Source organism: Equus quagga, chromosome 20 (genome assembly GCF_021613505.1).
Source record: "Equus quagga isolate Etosha38 chromosome 20, UCLA_HA_Equagga_1.0, whole genome shotgun sequence".
Taxonomy (NCBI): Eukaryota; Metazoa; Chordata; class Mammalia; order Perissodactyla; family Equidae; genus Equus; species Equus quagga.
In genome coordinates this window covers 7,352,363-7,374,710 of record NC_060286.1, presented here as the reverse complement: position 1 = coordinate 7,374,710, position 22,348 = coordinate 7,352,363, and the positions used below count along the sequence as shown (strand labels likewise).

Here is a 22,348-nt window from a genome sequence, read left to right as displayed (position 1 = left end):
ATTGATTTGCTTATTTAATTCAAAATAAAGGCAAAAAAAAACACCAGCCAAATGAGACTTTCTCATATTTTAAATTTCCTAGTAAAACAGGTCTGCTTCTACTGACAAAATAAAACAAACATCCATTCATTCTATTAACCATGGGTCTAGATGCTAAGGATAGGGTCCAGTTCTAAAGGATTTCAGAGTTTAGTGGGGAAACTAACTGGCACACAATCATCATAACACATTACAATAACAGCATGAATATAGAAAGCACTATGGGAACACAGAAAAGCCAGGAATATCTTCTATTTTGGGCAAACTGGCATCCGAGCCCAGTCTTGAAAGATGAAAAGGAACAGGCAAAGAACACGTCTAGCCTCGGAAAGGGAAACAATACTACTTAACAACAGGAGAAGTGGAAGAGATGGAGATGAATGAAAAGATTATGTGCTTTATTTACATTCACAAAATTGCTATTTGTAAGCAATCTGCATGACCGACAAACTTTGATTCACTTTGGACAACCTGACACAACAAATAGGCCACTTCTTAAGGTTATAAACAAATGTGGATCAAGTTTCTATTTTTTTAAAATTAGCCACACTTTTGAATAAAAAAATACAAATTATATAATATCCCTCCAAGCTACAGGCTTGAAACAATATAAGAGTAGCAGGAAAATGCTAAAACCCCAGAAATAATTTAACTAGAAATTGTATAGCACCAGCTTCTGCAGCCTATCTCTTTGCTTCTCAGTATACTATCAAAATGAAAAAAAAAAAAAAATTAATGGTAGAATAAGAAAAAAACTCACCTAAATCCAAGGATACCAGTATGGGCCATAACATAAGCTAAGCCAAGGATGCCACTTCCCATGATGGCATTCATCAAATTAAATACTGAGAGACCAAATGAAACACCTGGAGAGCTCTGTCTGTGAAACTCCTGTAAGCACATAAATTTAATAGTGTTAAATGTTTGGATGGTGAAGTTCAAATTTCATCAAGAAATGACTGACAGGTTATGGAGAAGGTCTCCTGCAAACCACCAGGCATTGTGTTACACACTAGTTGCTCAACCAGCACTGGTGTCCTTTCTTCCCTTTCCACCTCCCACTAGTGCAGCTCCAGGAATCCAGTTTCCTAGGAATATCATCTCCACCAGTACAGAGGCTACGCAGGCTTCAGGAAGAGCCATGACTAACCTTGTGACTGCAAAAGATGAAGATAGGAAGGAATGAGGTAGTGACGGAGAGAAGGGAGATGGCCTCAGCTCACGTGACTACTGAAGAATCCCTGAGTCAGCTTGGGGCAGCTGGAGACAACAGTTGCTCCTGAAATACCAGGACTGCAAAACCAATCGCTATTTATATACTTAATGAATTAAGTTTGCTCCACAGGAAGGATGGGCAGGAATACCTTGTAACGACGATATAATAAACGGAAGCAATTCACGTTGCTCTGGCGAGGACACGCCTGAAAACACCCTCCTCCAAAACAGCATTTGGGACTAAAAACTGTTACAGTCCAGTGATTTGGCTTAAAAAGCCGAGTGCCCACTGCACAGGCTTTAGGGTCAGGGAAGTGCTACGTATTTGTTATCAGGCCAACCTTCCCTCCTTCGCCGCTAAGGATCTCTGTACTGTTTATAGGCCCTCAATGACTAAGTCTAGAAAAGAAAAGTCTTGTGACTCTTGCAAAAATCTCACAAGACTGGTGGAGAAAACAGGAAGCCGACAAAGATACTAACACAGCAGAGAGTTACATGACCCTAGGGCTGCTCCACCAGTCGGGTCCCCAGCCTCCACTCGGAGCTGCCTCTCTTCCACCTGCACCTTCCATTCAGCTTTTCTTCCTAGGACCTGTTAGGCCGCTTTCACATTCAAGCACTCCGCCGGATCTCATCTGAATCTCACTGTTGCCTTTGGGCCCCATCCCCCAGGAGTCAGGCTCAGCTTCTCCCCTCTCCCCGGGCCGTCGCCCTTCTTTTCCCGGTCTTATTTGGCAGGCACTTCAGGGAAGCCCAGAGGCCGTGAGCGCCGGGAAGCGCGGAGCCCACTTACGTTGCTTAGCAACGGGCACGACTCTTCCGCCTCCGCCTCTTCGAGCTGCTGGGCAGAGACATACCAGCCCGGCTGGGCGTTGAGGGTCCCCCCGGGCGCCTGCATGCTGCTCGCTGGCGGACTGCCAGGTCCATCTGCCAGCTAATATCCCTGCCGTCTCGTCGTTAGGCGCGCCAGAGGCGGGGCTGCGAGCCCTGCCCTTCCCGTTCCCGTACCTCTCTAGGGTGGGGAAGATAGGAAGGAATCGGCGCGAGCTGCTGACGCCCGCCCCTCGGCGGCGAGCGGTGATGACGTCATCGAGGGCCTGCCTCTCCGCCCGCCGTCCCTTTCCGAGCTGCACCAGAGCATGAGGTGAGGGGTCTGGTCTAGGAGCCCGCGGCGGGGCGGCGCCGGGAATTGAGATGGTGACCTTGGTGAGGTGGCGGCCGCGGTACCCTTGATAGTCCCAAGGGGCTGTGGGTCCGGTGGCCGTACCCGCCCGCCCGGGCTGCTCTCCGCCTCGCGCTGCCTGGGCGAGGAAGCGTCGCGAGGTCACCCCCTCGCCCGGGTGCTGAGCCTCGGTCCGAGTACAGCGTGGTGAGGAGTCTGCTTAATCTTCCCAAAAGCTTTCTGCTAGAGCCTTTAGCTCATTTTACAGGTGGGAAACCGAGACTCAGATTGAGTAATTTACCCAAGATGACATCGCTGGGTAACTGCTAGACCCATTTTGAACCCTGTGAAGTTTGTTGCTTTTCAGGGTTCCGGGGCAGGGCGCTTTCCTCTTACAATTACTTCTTCGGTATTCTAGAAGGCAAGCCGAATAACTGATACTGTTAATGGGATGTGCATATAACACTCAGCAAAATCCTCCTCAAGATACTGAAACCTCTAGTTAGAGGCAGGACTTGTGGCAGTCAAGACAAACAACCTAGCAGTATGTTAAGAACACAAGCACTGAAGACAGCAGGCCTGGCTTTCAGTCCTTGCTTAGCCACTTACCAGCAACGAGGCGTCTGGTGAATTAACCTACTTGTGAGCTTTAGTTAACTCACAAAATGAGGGTGCGATCCCACACACCTCCCAAGATTGATCAAGTGTGAAAAGCATTTAGCACAGCGTCTGACACAATAAGCACCCATAAGAATATCCTAGTAGGGGCTGCCCGGTGGCTGAGTGGTTAAGTTCGCGCGCTCCGCGTCATGGCCCAGGGTTTCGCCGGTTGGGATCCCGGCGCCGACATGGCGCACTCATCAAGTCATGCTGAGGCGGGTCCCACATGCCACAACTAGGACCCACAGCTAAAAAATATACAGCTATGTACTAGGGGGCTTTCGGGAGAAAAAGGAAAAATAAAAAAAAATTAAAAGAATATCCTAGTAAATACTGCCCGTGATAAAGTCATAAATATAATGACCGTTTCATTAGAGATGATCCTTTAACGCCAATCTCAGATGTATTCTCTAGAAAATTGTGGGTGGAGAGCTTCATGGAGTATAGCAAGGCTGATGGATCACTAAGCCTTTGTCTTGGCAGCAGGTGGGGTGAAATTACAAATTTATTATTTGCCACTAATAAAAGTCATCCTATCCTGGAAAAGATAGTATACTTTGTACGTGCCGCTAAAAGTTTTAATTAGCAGCATTTAGCAGGTTATTTAAAACAGGATTTAAATTTCTATTCTCAAAACCTAGTGTGAACATGAAGTTAGTTTGTAGCTTTATGGTATTTTCTTAATACTTTTTTTAGGATCTTATGGAGGCCATTTGCATTCTCAAGAAGACTTCTCAAAGTGGAAAACTGTAGAATAACTGAATCAGAATCAATTCCACTAGCTTGGACATCACTGATACAGACGCTTAGCAGAGCAACTGGTATTTTCTTGTTGGATCAAAGAAAAAGATTCTCAACCATGCCTGAAACAGAAACAAATCAGAGAGACTCTGAATTGTTTGCACCACCCTCTGATGTTCGAGGAATGACAAAACTTGATAGAACAGCTTTTAAAAAGACAGTCACCATCCCAGCGCTTAAAGTGAGGAAAGAAATTGTCAGTAAATTGATGCGATCCCTTAAAAGGGCGGCACTGCAGCGCCCAGGCATAAAACGTGTGATTGAAGACCCAGAAGATGAAGAAAGCAGGCTAATTATGTTGGATCCCTATAAAATGTTTACTAATGATTCCTTTGAGAAAGCAGAACTAGATATTTTAAGACAGCTTAATGTCAATCCACAGATATCTAAATATAATTTGGAACTAACTTACGAAAATTTTAAGTCAGAAGAAATCTTGAGAGCTGTGCTTCCTGAAGGTCAAGATGTGACTTCTGGGTTCAGCAGAGTTGGACATATAGCTCACCTGAACCTTCGAGATCATCAACTACCTTTCAAGCATTTAATTGGTAGGTGTGTTGTAGTCATGTTTTCATACTAGAAATCAATTAGCAAGTTCTAATTTTAGTTTTGAAAATTATTTTTTAAGATGCTAAATTACAAAAGCAGGACATTTTATCATTTTGAGCTACGTACCCTCTCTTTTGAGGGTCATTTTGGAATATCCTTGCCAGAGTCATGGCAAGCTCTAACTATCGTAAAGCTTTTGCATACACAATACATAAGCATAGATTAAACTTGAATCAGTTGCTTTGGCAGTTCGTCATCTTAGTACACAGGACTTTTGGGCCTTCAAGACTGTGTTGAATGCTAGGTTTCATAAATTTGAGTGTTTTATAGTCAAAAGTGCAAGACGCTCATGTTTTCATCGATTGAACTAATTGAGCTTTTTCTATATGTCAGGCACCATACTTTGTTTTTTAGTGCTCCTAGCCTTTTAGAAATGATGCTTGTGTATGTCATACCTCTGTGGGCCCACATTTGAACCTGGGTCCTTTATTTGGTATAAGAAAAAAGTAGGAGACTAATCAGAATTGCTCTTGTCCTTATATAAATATTTGATGGCCATGCATTCTCCAGATTAATTTTTTTTTAATGTAGAGTAATTGTCAGAACTTCTGGGAATGATGTTCAACTTTAAAATGTAGTGCTCAGTATTTTGCGTGGGTAGGATTTCAGAAATATGCTATTATGCGTTTCCTTTGTTTTTATTGATGAAAGGGGTTGATAATGCTTAGTGATAACATAATAAATACTTAAGCAGATCCTTATAATTATGACTGGGTGCAATTGTCAGCTCTAGGCTTTCCTTTGAGCCATTGCCTATCTTACCTCAAACATTCCTTTTGGCATTCCTATTTTATAACCTCTCTTTCATAAAGGAGCGCTCACTGATTAAAAGCAAAACATTTTCACACAATGATAATTTTAAAGCTTTACTACAGACCTTCAGAACAGGTTTGTGGTTTTTGTTTTTTTTTAATTTCATTCGTCATTTCAGACTAATTTTTGTACCTTAAAAATTGAGTTCTGATACCTGAAGTAGAAGAGGATAAGAGCAATGATTGGCTGGAGTTTATTAATATTATCCTATTTAAAATCCAGTATCTAATTATCAGAGAGAAATTAGACAAATTCTGGTTGTATTTCAGCATGTTTATATTATTGAGGACTTTTTACTAACTTACAAATCAAATTCTCTTTCCTTATGCAGTGGGATAGCATATAGATTCTGAAAAATTTTTTTAAACGCTGACAAAAAAAGTAGACTGATTAAACGGTGTCAAAATACCATTTTTGGCATATTTTATTATCTTTGTAGCTTTTTCTGCTCTGGCAAATATTTGACAAAAAGAACAAATAAATGAACATTTAAAAAAATAAGATTCTAAAGAATCTATATTGCTTTTATTTGAAAACATTATTTTGCTAGTATCTATTTCCAAAGTGGGGACATGGATCTCAGGTGCACAGTAAAGCAAACATTTGGTTTGAGGCCAATGGGGACGGCCGGTGTTTTCTGAGACCATTTGTTGCCACAGTCCTTACGTCTCTTCTTTTCATTCTTTACCAGTTCTCTATGGTCTAGCTTTTTGCTTATTGTGTATTGGTACATTTGAGGAGATATAGTAGAAAACATGGAAAAATATTAAGTAGACCCAAACTCCTCAAAATTTTTCCTTTAAAAATGTGCCCATACATTTTTTTGTGTTGTATTCGAGGCCATCAGACATTAACTTTAGTAATCTGTTGAAGTTTTAAAATTGCATACTACTTTATACATGTTAGATGCAGTTTTTGTCCATAAATCAAAATACAGTTCATTTCCATTTCATATTTGCAGTTTTAGCTTTTGTTTTGCAACCAGTAGTCAATATTTATTACCAATTCTCATCTTTTCTTTTAGGCCAAGTTATGATTGACAAAAATCCAGGAATCACTTCAGCAGTAAATAAAATCAATAATATTGATAATACATATCGAAATTTCCAAATGGAAGTGCTATCTGGAGAGGAGAATATGATGACCAAGGTATAGAGTATTTTATTGTCTTCTAGTGTGGTATATATCAAGGTTCATATTTAGAGGACAAAGATTAAAAATATAATATCAAGTATTGATGAGAGAATGTAAACATTTATATATTCTGTTGATGGGACTACATATAAACATTTAGAAAGAGTATCTGGTAACATGCTGCAATTTTGAATGGGTACACCCTTTGACCTAACATTCCATTTATAGGAAATTATCCCAAGGATATAGCTGGACAAAATTGTAATGATGTAGGTACTAGGTTCTTCATCATCATTTTTATAATAACAAAGAAACAGAGGAATGGAAACAACCTAAATATTCATCAGTAGAGAACTGATTAAATTCTGGTATAACAATACAGTGGAATATTCTATCATTAAAGATTATTTAGCTTCATACTTATTAAATTGCCCATTGACAGGTTAAGTGACAAAATAGCAAGTTGCAGAACAGTATATATACTGGACTTCCATTTTAACTAAATATCTTTGTAAATATGCACACACATCAAATGTTAACAGTGGTATATTTTTATTTGGTGTAGTTACTGGTGACCTTTGTTATCATCTTTATACTTTTCTACTGAGCACGTATTTTTTTTAATAATAAAAACAAATCTATTTAAAAGAAAAATAATTTAAAATACGTAGGAACAGATTCCTGGTATAAACCACTTTCTCCTCCCCCACCTCGACAATCCTCTGGAGTACTGACTATAATAAACTTTTTTTAACCCAAAAGTCTTAGATAATTATATGTTAATAGTATGTGAAATTTTGTACCCAAGCAGGAAATAGGTTAACTCTTTCCATAATTTGACAAAAATTTTAATAACAAAGGCCACTCTTAAATTGTTACACATACCTTTTAAACAGGACTTTATAAAACTCAGGCGAGAGTTTATGCAGAGTAATTATTTTTTAAGATTCTGAGCCACATGGACTTAGGTGAATATCTTAAGCATATTATTTCTCCATAATTTAATTGTATCAGAATATTAGAATACCATTTACTACACACTTACTGTTAGGCCCGGAGCCAAAAGCTTCAAATATAACAAAACCTAAGAAGCCCACAAGATAATGGTTGCAGATGAAGTAACAAGGAATGACTCAGCAGGGTGTCTGGAGCCAGGCTTCTGACTCTAGAGCCCATGCATGGTCTCTCCCTGTATACCAACCCCCCACTGCCTACTGCTTGTGTATAATGCACGAGGTCTGTTATGGCAAGTAAGATTTGAAAGTGAATCCTTTGGTAATAAGTGCTTATCTCAGCTGACACTAAGGCATAACCTTTAGGTATACCCTGATTGACCATTGTGCATGTTCTTCACTTGGTACTGACCGTTCGAGTAACAGGGAGCATCATTCTTCCAGAGAGAGGATCTAAAATTTCTGAGAAACTTCTGGAGATATTAACTGGCCACACATATATCATAAACACCAGAATTCTAATTACAATGCCTTTAAATGCACTGTTATTTGCTGTTAATAGTTGTAAAGTTAAATGTGTGATTGTGCATGGGTGCTCCCATCCAATACCAGTGACTGGAATTTAAGACTAAGCAGATTAACCAAAAGTGTAATACCTTTTTCAGGTTCGAGAAAACAACAACACCTATGAATTTGATTTTTCAAAAGTCTATTGGAATCCTCGCCTCTCTACAGAACACAGCCGTATCACAGAACTTCTCAAACCTGGAGATGTCCTATTTGATGTTTTTGCTGGGGTTGGGCCCTTTGCCATTCCAGTAGCAAAGAAAAACTGCACTGTATTTGCCAATGATCTCAATCCTGAATCCCATAAGTGGCTACTGCACAATTGTAAATTAAATAAAGTGGACCAAAAGGTGAAAGTCTTTAACTTGGATGGGAAAGACTTCCTCCAAGGACCAGTCAGAGAAGAGTTAATGCAGCAGCTGGGACCACTGTCAAAAGAAAGAAAACACTCTGTGCACATTGTCATGAACTTGCCAGCAAAGGCTATCGAGTTTCTCAGTGCTTTCAAATTGCTTTTAGATGGGCAGCCATGTGGCAGTGAACTCCTTCCCGTAGTGCACTGTTACAGCTTTTCCAAAGATGCTAACCCTGCTAAGGACGTTCAGCAACGAGCTGGAGCTGTATTAGGCATCTCCTTGGAGGCATGCAGTTCAGTTCACCTAGTGAGAAATGTGGCCCCGAACAAGGAAATGTTATGCATCACCTTTCAGATTCCTGCTGCTGTACTCTACAAGAACCAGACCCCAAATCCAGGTGAGCAATTTCTGGGAAATTAAATGTAACTTATAATACCGTTCATGGAGCTTTCTTGGGCTACATTTATATTTTATATTATTTATTAGATTTGGAAATAGGTAAAACTAATTCTAGTTATTTCAGTTCAAGACCCCTTGCCATTCAATTGAAAGTTTGTACCAATTTCACAAATTTTAGTGTGACACACTGTTCAGTCTAGTAGAAGGCTATTTCATTAAAATAATAAATCCACAGGAATGTTACTATTTCGTGTATAAATTGAGTAGATTAAAAATCTTTAAAATGCCTATATTCCTTGCTTTTTAAAAGCATTTTCAAATGTTAAATATCTTATCTAATACAGGTTTTCTGGATTTGTTACAGAGAATTATGAAGATCCACCTTTTAAACGCCGGAGGACAGATAAAGCCTTTTCAGAAGAAAAAACACAAATTGCTTCAGTCACTTAACTGAAAATGCTTTCTCCATCTCCCCACTAAACTTTTATGTATTGAAATGTAATTTGTATGATTTCATAACATTATACCAGTTCCATGGGTATCATCAAGCTGTAACATTTTTCTTTATTATTACCAGTGTATATCCATCATTTCAAAACAAGGTAGGTAAGTGGGCTCCTAAAGTGCTTTTAAGGCACAGTAGAATGTAAATTATTTTGAAATTGAATTAGATGACAAAGCATCTATACCTGAGCTAAAATACAATATATGTTGACATTACCAAAAGAAACATTCATCACAGCATTTCCAACTCAGAGAAGCAACTGTCAGAAAAATCAGAAAATTTAAACTGGAAATCTCTCATCATAGCAGAATTTCTTCATAAAATAAAAAATGAAAATGAGGCTGCAACCAAAGTAAGTCAAGTCTCCAATAAAGTCAGTCTCTTTTGTAAGCCAAGCACGGAAAGCCATTTACTGACGGTGAGGTTGTTTGAATGCAGCACCCAAAAAAATGTGTCCAGAGACAGTAAACTTGCTTAAGACTCTGGGCCTTTTAGCAAGAACAGTTGGTCAAAGAGTTGAGGACATTGGGAGCAACATCAGTAATCAATTTGAAAGGTAAATGAGTCCAAGTGGTTCTTTGACTTGGTGAGTTGACAGATGTTACTACAACTGCTGTTCTTGTTTATTTAAGCATCAATGCTCAGTTTGAAGTTACTGAAGAATTAGCCTCTATGAATTCTGCATGGAATAACTACGGGTGAATATTTTCAAAGTTGAGAAAACAGTAATTCTATACAACCTGAAGTGGAATCTGCTAAGATGTGTTATAAATGATGGTGGCAAAAAAACAGGTGAGGTAGAAAAAGACCTAATTGGACAAATTTACAAAGCTTGTGAAAAATGTAAGGTATTTAAAACCTATGGTTATTCACTGTATTATTCACTAGCACGTATGATGCAGAAAATTTTGACTCTATCATGTTACTGAACCAGTAGTGTCAATGGTAAACAAACTTCATTTGCTTTCAGACTTTAACCATCTTCAATTCCTTGAATTTTGTCAGAAATTGAAGCTGAATTTCCTGACTTGCTTGATCTAAGTTTCATTTGTCTAACAATTATAAAGTTTGATTGCAATTTTTTGAGCTCAGGTTCATGACTGAAATTTGTCTTAAGAAGAACCACCCTTAAAAACTATTTTAGAACACTGAATGGCTTTGGAAGTTAACTTTTGCTAAAGACTTGATAATATTTCTTAAAGATTTCAACCTACCATTACAAGGCAAACATAACTTTAATGAGAAACATATTGCGGTAAAGTCATTTTAACAATTGATGTTTGAATCACAATATCCTGTGTTATACATTTCTCATACTATCAAAAGTCCAAACAAGAGACAAGACTTCCATTCTCACGTAAATTGCCAGTGGATATATTATCTGAGCTCAGCATTTTGGGGACTTTTGTGCAAATGCAAAGGAAGTTTCCATATTTCAAAATCCATTTAACTACAATTGAGCTTCCACCTAATCTTCAATTGGAAGTGATTAATGTACTATGTAATGATATACTAAAAGGCAAATATCAAGAGAAAACATCTAATAGAATTTTACAAATGCCTTCCAAGTGATAAATACACTCAGTTAAAACCATATGCTCCTGGACTGATAGCAGTATTTGGCAGTATCAATCTGTGTGAAAAGACATCTTTAAAGATGATATGTATAAAATCTCATTACAGATAACCATTAGCAAGTTATCATTAACTGATTTTGATGATAGGAAACACTCAGAATCCCAGTTAAAGGAAATGTTATTCCCTAAAAAGAGGCATTACAAAAAATGTACTCGATATTTTGAATTTTAATTACAAAAATTGTGCCAATTTATTTTATCTTGTTATATAAGTAACTACATAATGTCCTAGATTTTGCCTCTTACCCCACAAAGTCTAAAATATTTACTATCTGGCCCCACAGAAAAAGTTTGAGGACCCCTGATTTAAATCATTTATTATAAATTCAAATGCCTTCAGAAGCCAGGCAAGTAATGTAAATAGAGGAAGGCAATAAATGGTAAGAAGTGTAGGCAAGTAATGAATTGAAGGCCTCAATCCTTTTCTAAAGGCACTTAAAATTGTTTTGAAACTCAACCCAAACTTTCCTCTGCAAGGCCTTGGGTCTAATTCAGCCAGGGATTGCTAGTTTAAAACTTCAAATCTTCTTCCCCTCCCTCCCCTCCAAGTGAGGAGTAGGCCGGTCAGGGGTCAGCAAACTCTCTTGAAAGGGCCAGATAGTATTTTAGGCTTCGCGAGCCATAAGGTCTCTGTTACTTCTCAACTCCACTGTAGTAGCCCAAAAGCAGCCATGAACTATACATAAACATTGTTCCAAAAAACTGTACTTATGGACACAAATTTTAATTGCATACGCTTTTCACGTGTTAAAAAGTCTATTATTTCTTGTGGCCTTTTTCAACCTTAAAAAAACATAGACACCAATCAGCTCATGGAGCATACAAAAACAGGCAGCAGCTGGATTTGGCCAGGGGTCCATAGTTTGCCTTCGCTTGATCTAGGTAAAGAGAATTAATTTGCAAGTAGGAATAGAATTTTTCCTAGTACTGTACATTGATGTGCTAGGTTATGAATATTGAGTGGGGGTATAAATGTTCTTATAAATGATATTCACACAGATAAAGTGGTAAGATTGTTGCCTCCATTTAGTCATCCCTTAGACAAAATATGCAGTATATATAATTGTAAAGAAAAGAGAATCTTTAAAAGCTTCTATTAACATTTTAGCCCCTCCCCCCTTTTCCCTCAGAGTACTTAAGTGAACATATCTTATTAGATTACACATGGTCCCGGACTTAGAATGATTCCACTTAGGATTTTTCGACTTTACGTGATACAAAAGCAATATGCAGACAGTAGAAACCGTACTTCGAATTTTGAATTGTGATCTTTTCCTGGGCTAGCGATGTGCGGGCCGATCCTCTCCCTGATGCCGGGCAGCAACAGCGAGCGCAGCTCCTAGTCAGCCATGCAATCGCTACGGCGAACAACTGAGACACTTACAACCAGTCTGTTTTGTCACTTTCAGTACAGTATTCAGTAAATTACATGAGATATTCAGCACTTTATTATAAAATAGGCTTTGTGTCAGTTGATTTTGCCCAAATGTAGGCTAATGTAAGTGTCCTGAGCACATTTAAGATAGGCGAGGCTAAGCTGTGATGTTCTGTAGGTTAGGTGTATTAAATGCATTTGTGAGTTACGACATTTTCAATTTACGACAGATTTTTTTGGGATTTAACCCCATTGTAAGTCAAGGAAGATTTGTATTTAAATCTAGGCCCTCTCTAAACTTTTTCATGTGATACCTGGTAAGTGAACTCTTGATGAATCTATTAGAAAATGATAGCTAGAAAACTCATTAGATACAATTTTTTGGTTTTGTTAACTTTTTGTCAAGGTTTCTGCCACCTTAACTGGATTTTGAAATGATTTTCCGACCACCTATTGACAGCTTAAAGATAACTTGAAGAGAAGCTTAGATCAACTATGTATTGAATGAAATTAAGGAATACTAAGTAATAATGCATCCTAACTACGATGTAAATGTATTCAATACCATTAATAGCTGTTCAAATCATGTTCTACATGTGAATTTCTGAGAACTTCTCTCAAGGATATCAACAAGGTTATTTAGTTGATGTCGTTATATCCCATAAAAGAACTAGATACTTGATCTGTAAAGTTCCCTGGGAATCTTAAGGAGTTTGACTCCTCGGACTTGGTTTTCCAAGCTGTTGTGTGTAAGTTTACAGTTTGACGGTCGTCTCTAGAGCATGGACTCTGGAGTTTAACCCTGTGGGTTCAAATCTAAATTGCTATTTTTAAGTTATTTGTGGGTCATTCTAGTTCTGGCATGTGGGACGCCGCCTCTGCATGGCTTGATGAGCGGTGCCAGTCTGCGCCCAGGATCTCAACAGGCGAAACCCCAGGCTGCGGAGGGAGCGCACAAACTTAACCACTCAGCCACGGGGCTGGCCCCTGCTTTTTTTTTAAAGACTAAATACCTTACTTTAGCAGTTGAGTACAGCAAAGCCTTAACCATAAATTCAATGTTCTCACTATTCTTTGAACAGGTTTATTGATTGTACTTAAAACACTAAACCTCAACTGGGAATACTAATAGATATGAGGAATAGGATGCAGCCTGGTAGAATACAGGTAGAACACTTAGATAAGAAACCTGTATTCTAATTCTGGCTTTTTACTAACTTGGTATATCAGCTTGGCCTACTCAATTATTTGATGCCTTGGTTTTCTCAATTATCAAAGCTGGCTGGAAGTATTGTAAAGAAGAACATGTACCCCTGAAATTAATACCTCCTTAGTCAAATAAGATGGAGTTGTTACATATGAATATTTCACCCTAATGTAACCACAAATCTTGTTTCACATAACTTTCCACCCATAAAAATAACATCTGTTATAATAGAGATATGATACGAAATCCTTTAATTTCCTTGAGAAACTATGTCCCATATCCAGTGATCTATGTAACAGACTCGTAAAAGGTTGAGATGCTACAAACATCCAAACTCTCTCTCTTTTTCGCTTTCTGGGGTTTTTTTGCTGAGGAAGATTGGCCCTGAGCTCACATCTGTGTCCCTCTTCCTGTTTTGTATGTGGGTCGCCGCCACAGCATGGCCACGGACGAGTGGTCTAGGTCCACACCCAGGAATAGAACCCAGTGCCAAAGCAGAGCACTCCAAACTAAACCACTAGGCCATGGGGCCAGCCCCCACACCCAACTCTTTAAGCAAAATCCTGGGTATACTAAAAGCCTTTGAAGTTTCAATGGAAACTACACAAGAGTCTGCAATTACTCATAGGGAAATTTCATTTAAAATGTATCCATTCCAGTCTCCAAGGTTTCATCATAAAATGAGCTCACATTTGAGGTGAAAGGTGCCATTTAAGTATTAAATTTTATTAACTTACTTCTTTGAATTTGTCATTAAAGCAGGTTAATACTCTGCTCTGGCTTATCCTGAGTGTAGCTCACAGCTGGGAACTGTAACACCTGGATCAAGGCTTTTCTCACTTTCCACTGCTCAAAACAGGCGCTGAGTCCTTAAAATTGAGACAGTGACACTACCACAGGTCAGGCTTTACTTGCCACAATCTGTTGGTAGAAGGAAATATATCCACTTGTCTGGACCAGTATTAAGATGATATTGGGAAAAAAAGGAACATTTTATGAGAAGAAATAATAGACTTGGATATTAATACTAAACGTCGTATTCAAAATGGCATTTTAAAATGTGTTCAAGTAAAACACTGTAATAAGAGAAAAACCACAAAACTTAATATAAAGTCTAGCTTTATTTTTAAAAAGATTTTACAAGTCTGTCAACCTCAAACATACATAGGTGAATTATTCATATCTTCTAACAGATGAGGCTTACAGCTTCAATCCCTCTCAGAAAAATATAAGTAAAAAATAAATCTTTTTCGCAAATATTTATCCACTATATTACTCAGCTTAGTTCTGAAATTTTCTCTTTATAAATACTTTAACACAGCTGCTAGTCATAGTACTGTTGTTGTGCAGCTGCATCTGGCTATCATTTTACAAGTCTGCTTTACTTTGCTAGCTCCTTGGTTCGTCTCCAAGGTCCAAATCTTACACAGGAGAAATAAAGGTTAACTGGGCTGCCAGAAAAGCCCACTGAATGCATCCTGTAGTGCTCGGTGACAAGCCAGAGAAGAAGTATAGCCTCCAGCAAGGTCCTGTGGAGAGGCGGCTCTGACATGGCTTAAGTACCTAAAGCAAAACAGAAAGTGTGCAGTGAGAGAGAAAGCACGTATAACTTGGTAACATTTTAAAAAGCAATAGTAAAACATTCAAATTTTAAAGAGGAATTCTCTTTAAAAGAAATTGAAATTTTCAGACATTTCTGACATTGAAATGTTCAGACTTTATAAATGGATTTTTACCTTTTAAAAGGAAACATACCAACTGTACACAGGGTGCCTAAACTAGTACTAAATTATAAAGCAAATGACATTAAGATCTAAAAACAACTCTGAAAAAGGTTTCAAAATAATACTTGCTATTAAAATGTTCACTTCCCAATTTTCAGAACTAATTTGTTTTGTTGGCTGTTGTTTGGGTACCCAACTGCCGCTCTCCTTCCTGGCATACTTTTTTTTTTTTTCCCCAAGAAGATTAGCCCTGAGCTAACATCTGCTGCCCATCTTCCTCTTTTTGCTGAGGAAGCCTGGCCCTGAGCTAACATCCGTGCCCATCTTCCTCTATTTCATATGTGGGACGCCAACCACAGCATGGCTTAACAAGTGGTGCCATGTCTGCACCCGGGATCCGAACCAGCGAACCCGGGGCCACCGAAGCAGAACATGCGCACTTAACCTCTGCAGGCCAGCCCCTGGCATACTCTTGATAAATAAATACACAATATCATAAGACTACTGTATGACTAATATTTTATATAAATATTGAATATTTTACTTCAATATGTTTTGAAACAAATACCTAAACAAATGGAGAAAGCGAGAGAACATACTAGTTACTTCACAATTACTTCACTATTACAAAAATGTATTGTCTCCTTCCTTATAGGAAAGGAAACCTTAGAAAACTACACGTCCAAGAAATCTCTGAGACTGGGCCTGAGTTCAAATGAATGTTCCAATTAATAGATACAGAAGAGTCTTTCAAATTGATCTCAAAAGACAGCATGACAGACACTATTTTCCTTCAATCAACACCTATCATTTAGCAATTAAAACTTTCCACTTTGACAAAGATAGACAAACAGGCCTAAAAAATGAGAAAATCCTAAGAGGGGGCAACTTGTTAACATGACTACCAGCACTACTGGAAAACAAATACCCAGCTTTGCTTTAATGCCTACTTTAAGAAACCACATTGTTCCTTCAGGCCTCAGGAAGCAAAGGAGCTTCACCCGCCTTAGAATTATGGGTATGGCAAATGAATAAATCAGGGACCAGAACATTTTAATAACCTGGAAACTTTTCTACTCATTCATTCAAACTTCCTGTGTGTCAAAGTCTTGATGCATGAGCAACTTATTATTTCTAACATAATAACAAGTCTGTTTTTCATTTGTATCCATGTTTAATAAGCTTGTGTGATTAAAAAATATATGGCAATATAAGAGGCCAAATAGAAAAAAACGGTCACAGTAAGACACAGCGTAAGCTCCTGGAATTGACTATAATTTATTCACATTGCCACAAATCAAGGTGTTAACTCAACTCTTTGCTTCTCTGCCAAAGGTGAAAGGGGAAAGTAGAAGGAGAAAGGAAATTAATATTTATTGAGCAAGGATCTCCAAACTTTTTTCATAGTCTATTTATAGCAGTAAAAAATATTTGAGCATGCATCTCCAAAATCTGTATACTTATTTAAAGGTTTTATACATATAGTATTACTGTATTATATACTGCTTTATAATATATAATTTTATGTAATATACTAATATAGTAAGCATATTATAAAATATATATCGATAGACATATTTAAAGAATGAGATAAAAATATTTAAACAAAAGTTCTCATATTTTCTCCCTACATCCCATCTTACATACCTTGGTGGGTTCTATCTGACTTCGGAGACTACTGTTATTAGTCATTGTCAATGCCTGCTAGAACCTTAGGTCCTACAGGATTTAAGAAGGGATTCACCAAACCTACCTCATGACCATACAGGTACCTGCTTATTACCTCCCAGGACATGATAAAATGTCCACTGGTAAGACTCTGATGCACGATAAATGAGGTAAGTGTTAAATCACCTCGGAAAGGCTAAAAATCAACTGGGAACAGCATAAAACCAGTCCCCTTTCACAGAGAACTCAATAACTATCACACAAATAATAAGTAATATTTTTACCAGATATCTTAGAAATGAAATGTTCCACTCCTGAGACAAGTTTCTAGCTAATTTTTATCTATACGCTAGATAATGTTCTATCACCCTTTTTCCTTTTCTCAGACCCTCAAAAGAAAAGCATAGTCTTAGCTCCAATGGCTCTTCACTCATGGCAAAATTCTAGTACCACAAGAGAATGTCTGTCAACCTTAAGAAGCCAACTATCATAAATGAGAATTGGTTTTCATAGCTGTAATACAAACCACTGTGCAACTAGCTGTTTTGATCCATCACATTTTCGTACTGCTTGCTTCTGGGAAAGTTGAGTCATACCATCCCTGGCTTGGCAATTCAAGCATAAACTTGCAATGTACATATAGATTTTTATATGTTATCCTGAGAAACCTGAAACAGCTGCACTGCTGGCAGGAAAACAGAGGACCACCAGTAAAATATCTAAAACAGTTGCATCTTTTAATTTATGACTGCGCACTGTTTCCATAAAGAGTATATAAAACAGTTCAACTTTTTATAGGTAAAATGTAATAAACAGTCATACTCATTGATGCCATAAATGTGTAAAAAAAAAAAGTTTATTTAAAATGATTAATTAGTGTTTGAAAATAGTATTTCTTGAACACAGTTATAATCCAGAGCAATGAGCAAATATTTTTAAATTTGAGTTATTAATGCTAAGTTGTAGATTCTCACTGCCAAAATCAAGTCAATTAACATTTCTTTGCATAGCATGGAAGAAAATGCATTTCCCTTCAAGCAATCATTTACATTAAACACGTCTGTGAGTATGCTGCTTTAAGGAGTCCTGCTTATTTACATTGCTGTTTTTGATCTCTAGGGCTGCACAAAACAGTTACTGTTAAATATTTCAACCTACCTTCACCATGGCAACCTACATTAATTCCAATTTAAAAAAAAAAAACATAGTTCATTTTGTTATTTAACTGTGGGCTTTTATTTTCTAGGTATCTTAACGTAACGTTCTTAAACTCTTTAATTATTGTGGTACACCAAAGTATTTTAAAGGATCTGCCACACTGAAACCACACAATGAGAATTTAGTGTTTTGCCTACTTTTTCACATTAATCCACATCTGTGTTGTTTTAATTCTTTCATGACCGTTACAAGTACATTACTGAATAGGATTCCTGGGGTTTCTGGCAGAGGTCAGTATCATTTCATGTACACCTTTATACAACAGAATGAGGAAGAAGTCTTAGCCAAATTTACTTCCAAAAGTCAAGCTCAGTTGGATTTTGGAGCCTGGAGGTAATTGCTGTATTTAGCCAATCCCAGGACAGTATTTCTGTTTTTCATGGGTTTATTTTAAATACCTGTAAATCTTATAAGCAGAAACCAGGAAAGAAAAAAAGAGGTTTGCTTATTTTGGTAACTATACCTTATTTTTACTGAAAGCAGACTAAACTCTAAGATTTAAAAATCATACCTTTGATTATTTTCTTAATAAAGCTAAAAAAAAAGTATGTTTTCAAAAGCGTGTCTAAGATAATTCCTGTACAAAGGGCATCTTACACCCTAACTTAAACTCTGTCTAAAATTGCCTTCCTTTGTCGTTACCCATCAAAATCTCTTTCAAAAAGACTTTGGAGAAGGAGGAGGGAAAGGAGGCAATGGATCCTGAGAGTGGAGTAAGAGACGGTGAAGCATTAGAAAACCACACTTGAAAGTTTGTTCCTGAACTTTGATTTCCTACACTGTCATTTTCTTCTGTTACATTTAGCAGCTTTTGCTCCCAAAGAAGGTGGTATAATTTACACTTAGCTTCAGAAAGGCTTCATTTTCTCAGTTCTTTAACATAAGAGAGTTCCTCTGAGATTACTCTTTTACTATTTCCCTTCCGTTAAAAGCCCTATATTGACCATCTGGCCGGAGTCTTAGACTCAGCTCTCTTTAGTGCTATTCCACAATGCTTTGCGTTCTCAGCAAGGGGCAGAGGCCAGGGGTTGTCACTCAAGACCAGGAGGCAGCAGCGCTCTTCCCCTCCAGTCATAACCTCTTCATGATAACTGGGAAACATTTTTGGTTCCAGAGAATCAAAGAATCTCAGAGTTTAAGATGTAAGGAAAATGTGAAGTTCATATTAATTTCCTTCACCTCAAATTACCAGGCCCTATGGAGAGTTAAAAAAAAAAAAAAAAAATCAGTCCAGGTTTTTTATTCCAGTTTTAAACCTGGACTGGTTCAAACTAAGAAAGAGAATGAACTCTAGAGACTAAGCCTTTCTTTTTACAAGGTGGCCCATTTTTTAAAGTCTGCTTTTAAAGCCATCATGCATTAAACAGACCAGTTCCAAGTAGTTCTGCCTCCTAGCCTACAAAATTCAAATCTAAGTGTCATTAAAGAGAGATCAGCCAGCTGATCTCAGCTGTCAAGACCAAAAGTTCTTGTAAGAAATTCAGCCAAAGCTATAAAAGATTTACATTAACAACCTGAAGTCTGTCTCAATGAGATTTAAAAACAATCAGAGCAATAGTGTGCTCAGACAATTATCACTAAAAAGCGGAAACATTCTGAAAACTGAGGTTGGTGCTCAGGTGTCCTAATCTAATCACGGTGTCAGAATAATAGAAAAATTGTCTACAAAGGGGAAGCGATGATCAAATATTTTAAGATAAATGGTGAAAGCACTACAAGTCAGAACTACCGTCCATAATTTGGAGGGCAGTTTGGTTATAAAAACATATGGCTTCATGAACTCCAAACAAAAATATAACAAACCTCCACATAGTCATGATGTTACTCTTCACTTTATTATCTCGCCAGCAAGTGAGAACACAATTTGAATATTAAAGCTGATTTCAGATTTATACTAACACCCTTGGGAATTGAGTGAGCAATTATTCCAAACGTTTAGACCGTCCAAACACCAAAGCTCAGGTTTGGAAATTAAAAGCCACATGGTACCCAAGTGTAAAGCTGAATACAGACTGCTCAGATAAGCCTTTCTGAATTACGACTTAACTATGCAAATTTATTGCTATCGAAGAATACATAGGCATTTTAGGACAGGGTAGCTATTACTGAAAGTTAGTGTAACTACACAGTGAAAAGAACACTTCTTTGATCTGACTGTGAACTACTGAACACAGAGAAGACAGAGCTACTTGAGTGTCACATTTTCTGTGAACAATTATTGGAGTTCTGGATATCTCAACTGACAGACCTCTAAGGAGAGATTCCATCTATATAATACAAATAAGGAACATCTCAGGAATCAGGTGCTATGAGAGAAATTTGAATGCAGCCATGACAACAGATAATAAACAGATCAAATGATTTTTTATAAATCTTAAATGCACTTCTCAAGATTAGACAATGTTTATCTCAGCAACAATTATGATGTTTGACTAATTTCAGTATCGTTCTTATATGCTTAGGAAGAGATTAAGCAGGAAAATGGTATAAATAATGTTTTTACTTATCAATTCTTAAAACATTATGATACTTATTCCTATGAATTTATTCAAGATAATAACCAGGGAGAGAGGAGAAGGCACAGTTTCACGAAAAATCAAAAATAACAAGTCATATCAGAGTAATATAAAAATAGAAAATCATATTTTTTTTTGTATATCACAGCAAGGGACAAGTGTCACTTCTGTGGTGGAAATACAGTAGATGTTATAAAAATAAATATCCTAGTTTCTGAATTTCTTAAATAAAGTTCCTAAAAGGTCTAGTGCTTGATTCTGGTCTGTCCAACACATTTTTTACTATGAATTCCATGCTAATAACAGATGTATGCCAGAAGTTTCATCAAATCTTTATAAAGGCAGGATGAGTGATTTTTCCCCAAGGGTGGGACAGGCAAAATGCAGAAGTTCATATGTATGCAACTCATTTACTCCTCAAAAAATTTTTTAAAATATTACTGAGTGCCTGCTATGTGCCAGGTATTGAAGCATAAATGAAACAGAGAACAAAGACTCCATGTTCTCATGGACCTTATAATTCAGCAGAGAAAAAAGATGTTAAATAATGAATATTATGAATGAGAAAATCAGGGCTCTTATCAGTGTGGATAAAAAGGGAAGCCAACAGGAACAAGTTCAAGAAAGGGCTGCCTATGGAAATGACAGTTAAGCTTAGACCCAAAGGATGAGAAAGAGTTAGTCAGCAAGGCAAGGGAAGCAGAGCAGTGACCCAGCAGACATAAGAGCATACGTGAAGCGGCAAGGAGCCACAGCGCATATTGAGAATGTAGGGGAAAGGTGGTCCAGCTCAGAATGACACTAGAGATGTAGGCAGGAAGTATCCAAAAGATACTTATATCTTATAAGGAAATGTTAAGAACTGTGAATTTTATTCAAAGGGCAATGGGAAGCCACTGAAAAGTTATTGTTAGGAACATGATAATTTAAATAGGCCACTTTGGCTGCACAATGGATTGGAGAAAAGCAGGAGATGATTATAGAGAGACTCCTCATGAGAATGTTTCTCTATTTCAGGCTTAAGACAATGGTGCCTGGATTAGGGTGGAGGCAATGGAAATAAAGAAAAGTATAGGTTGAAGAGATATTTAAGGACCAACTGAGTGAGTGGATATGGGGATGGGAAGGGAAGAAGAAAGTAGTGTTGAGGTCAACTTCTAGCTATCTAGTCATGTGGAACAGGGAGGATGCCCTCACAGAGATAATGGAAAACTGGAGGAGGAGCAAACTGGGGTGGGCAGAAGAGAAGGGAAAGATCATGAGTTTAATTTTGGACTTGAATCTGAAGTGATTATAGAAGAGACATATGAGTGGGCATGCAGAGTGGCAGCTGGATATATGGTGTCTCTGGGAGAGATAAGCATTTGAATTGATGAGCTGAGTAAAACGGGTGGCCCTCCCCAGTGTGGGTGGGTATTATCCAATCTGTTGAGGGCCTGAGAATAACAGAAAGGTGGAGGAAGTTTGAATTCACTCTGCCTGACTGAGCTGGAACATCAATCTTCTCCTGCCCTTGGTACTCCAGACTGGCGTCTAGATTGGACTGTCACCTACACCAGTGGTTCTCTCTCAAGCCTTCACCTACACCACTGGTTCTCTCAAGCCTTCAACTACACCACTGGCTCTCTCAAGCCTTCAACTACACCACTGGTTCTCTCTCAAGCCTTCAACTACACCACTGGCTCTCTCAAGCCTTCACCTACACCACTGGTTCTCTCTCAAGCCTTCACCTACACCACTGGCTCTCTCTCAAGCCTTCAACTACACCACTGGCTCTCTCTCAAGCCTTC

General features: G+C 37.9%; 3 protein-coding genes across 3 annotated transcripts in view; 1 reads left to right on the top strand and 2 right to left on the bottom strand.

The window, feature by feature from the left end:
* SLC38A6 (solute carrier family 38 member 6) overlaps positions 1 to 2,177 on the bottom strand; it is a 58,106-nt gene extending 55,929 nt beyond the window's left edge. The window contains exons 1-2 of the mRNA XM_046647518.1: positions 2,048 to 2,177; positions 800 to 930 (exon numbers count right to left, since the gene is read on the bottom strand). Of these exons, the coding sequence (XP_046503474.1) occupies positions 800 to 930; positions 2,048 to 2,152 (236 nt within the window). The 5' untranslated portion in view covers positions 2,153 to 2,177. The remainder of the gene's footprint in view (positions 1 to 799; positions 931 to 2,047) is intronic.
* Positions 2,178 to 2,282: 105 nt separating this feature from the next.
* TRMT5 (tRNA methyltransferase 5) lies at positions 2,283 to 10,299 on the top strand. The gene is made up of 5 exons (XM_046647516.1): positions 2,283 to 2,398; positions 3,773 to 4,425; positions 6,324 to 6,448; positions 8,052 to 8,706; positions 9,073 to 10,299. The coding sequence occupies exons 1-5, from the start codon at positions 2,394 to 2,396 to the stop codon at positions 9,156 to 9,158; spliced, it is 1,524 nt and encodes a 507-aa protein (XP_046503472.1). The 5' UTR covers positions 2,283 to 2,393; the 3' UTR covers positions 9,159 to 10,299.
* Positions 10,300 to 14,512: 4,213 nt separating this feature from the next.
* MNAT1 (MNAT1 component of CDK activating kinase) overlaps positions 14,513 to 22,348 on the bottom strand; it is a 195,460-nt gene continuing 187,624 nt past the window's right edge. Inside the window, exon 8 of the mRNA XM_046647685.1 lies at positions 14,513 to 14,995. Coding sequence (XP_046503641.1) covers positions 14,875 to 14,995 — 121 coding nt within the window. The 3' untranslated portion in view covers positions 14,513 to 14,874. The remainder of the gene's footprint in view (positions 14,996 to 22,348) is intronic.

Bases quoted from the DNA above. Each gene is read 5' to 3' on its own strand.
- TRMT5 (XM_046647516.1), top strand. The intron at 4,426-6,323 runs GTAGGTGTGTTG...CTTTTCTTTTAG, and splicing joins ACCTTTCAAGCATTTAATTG to GCCAAGTTATGATTGACAAA. The intron at 6,449-8,051 runs GTATAGAGTATT...TACCTTTTTCAG, and splicing joins AGGAGAATATGATGACCAAG to GTTCGAGAAAACAACAACAC.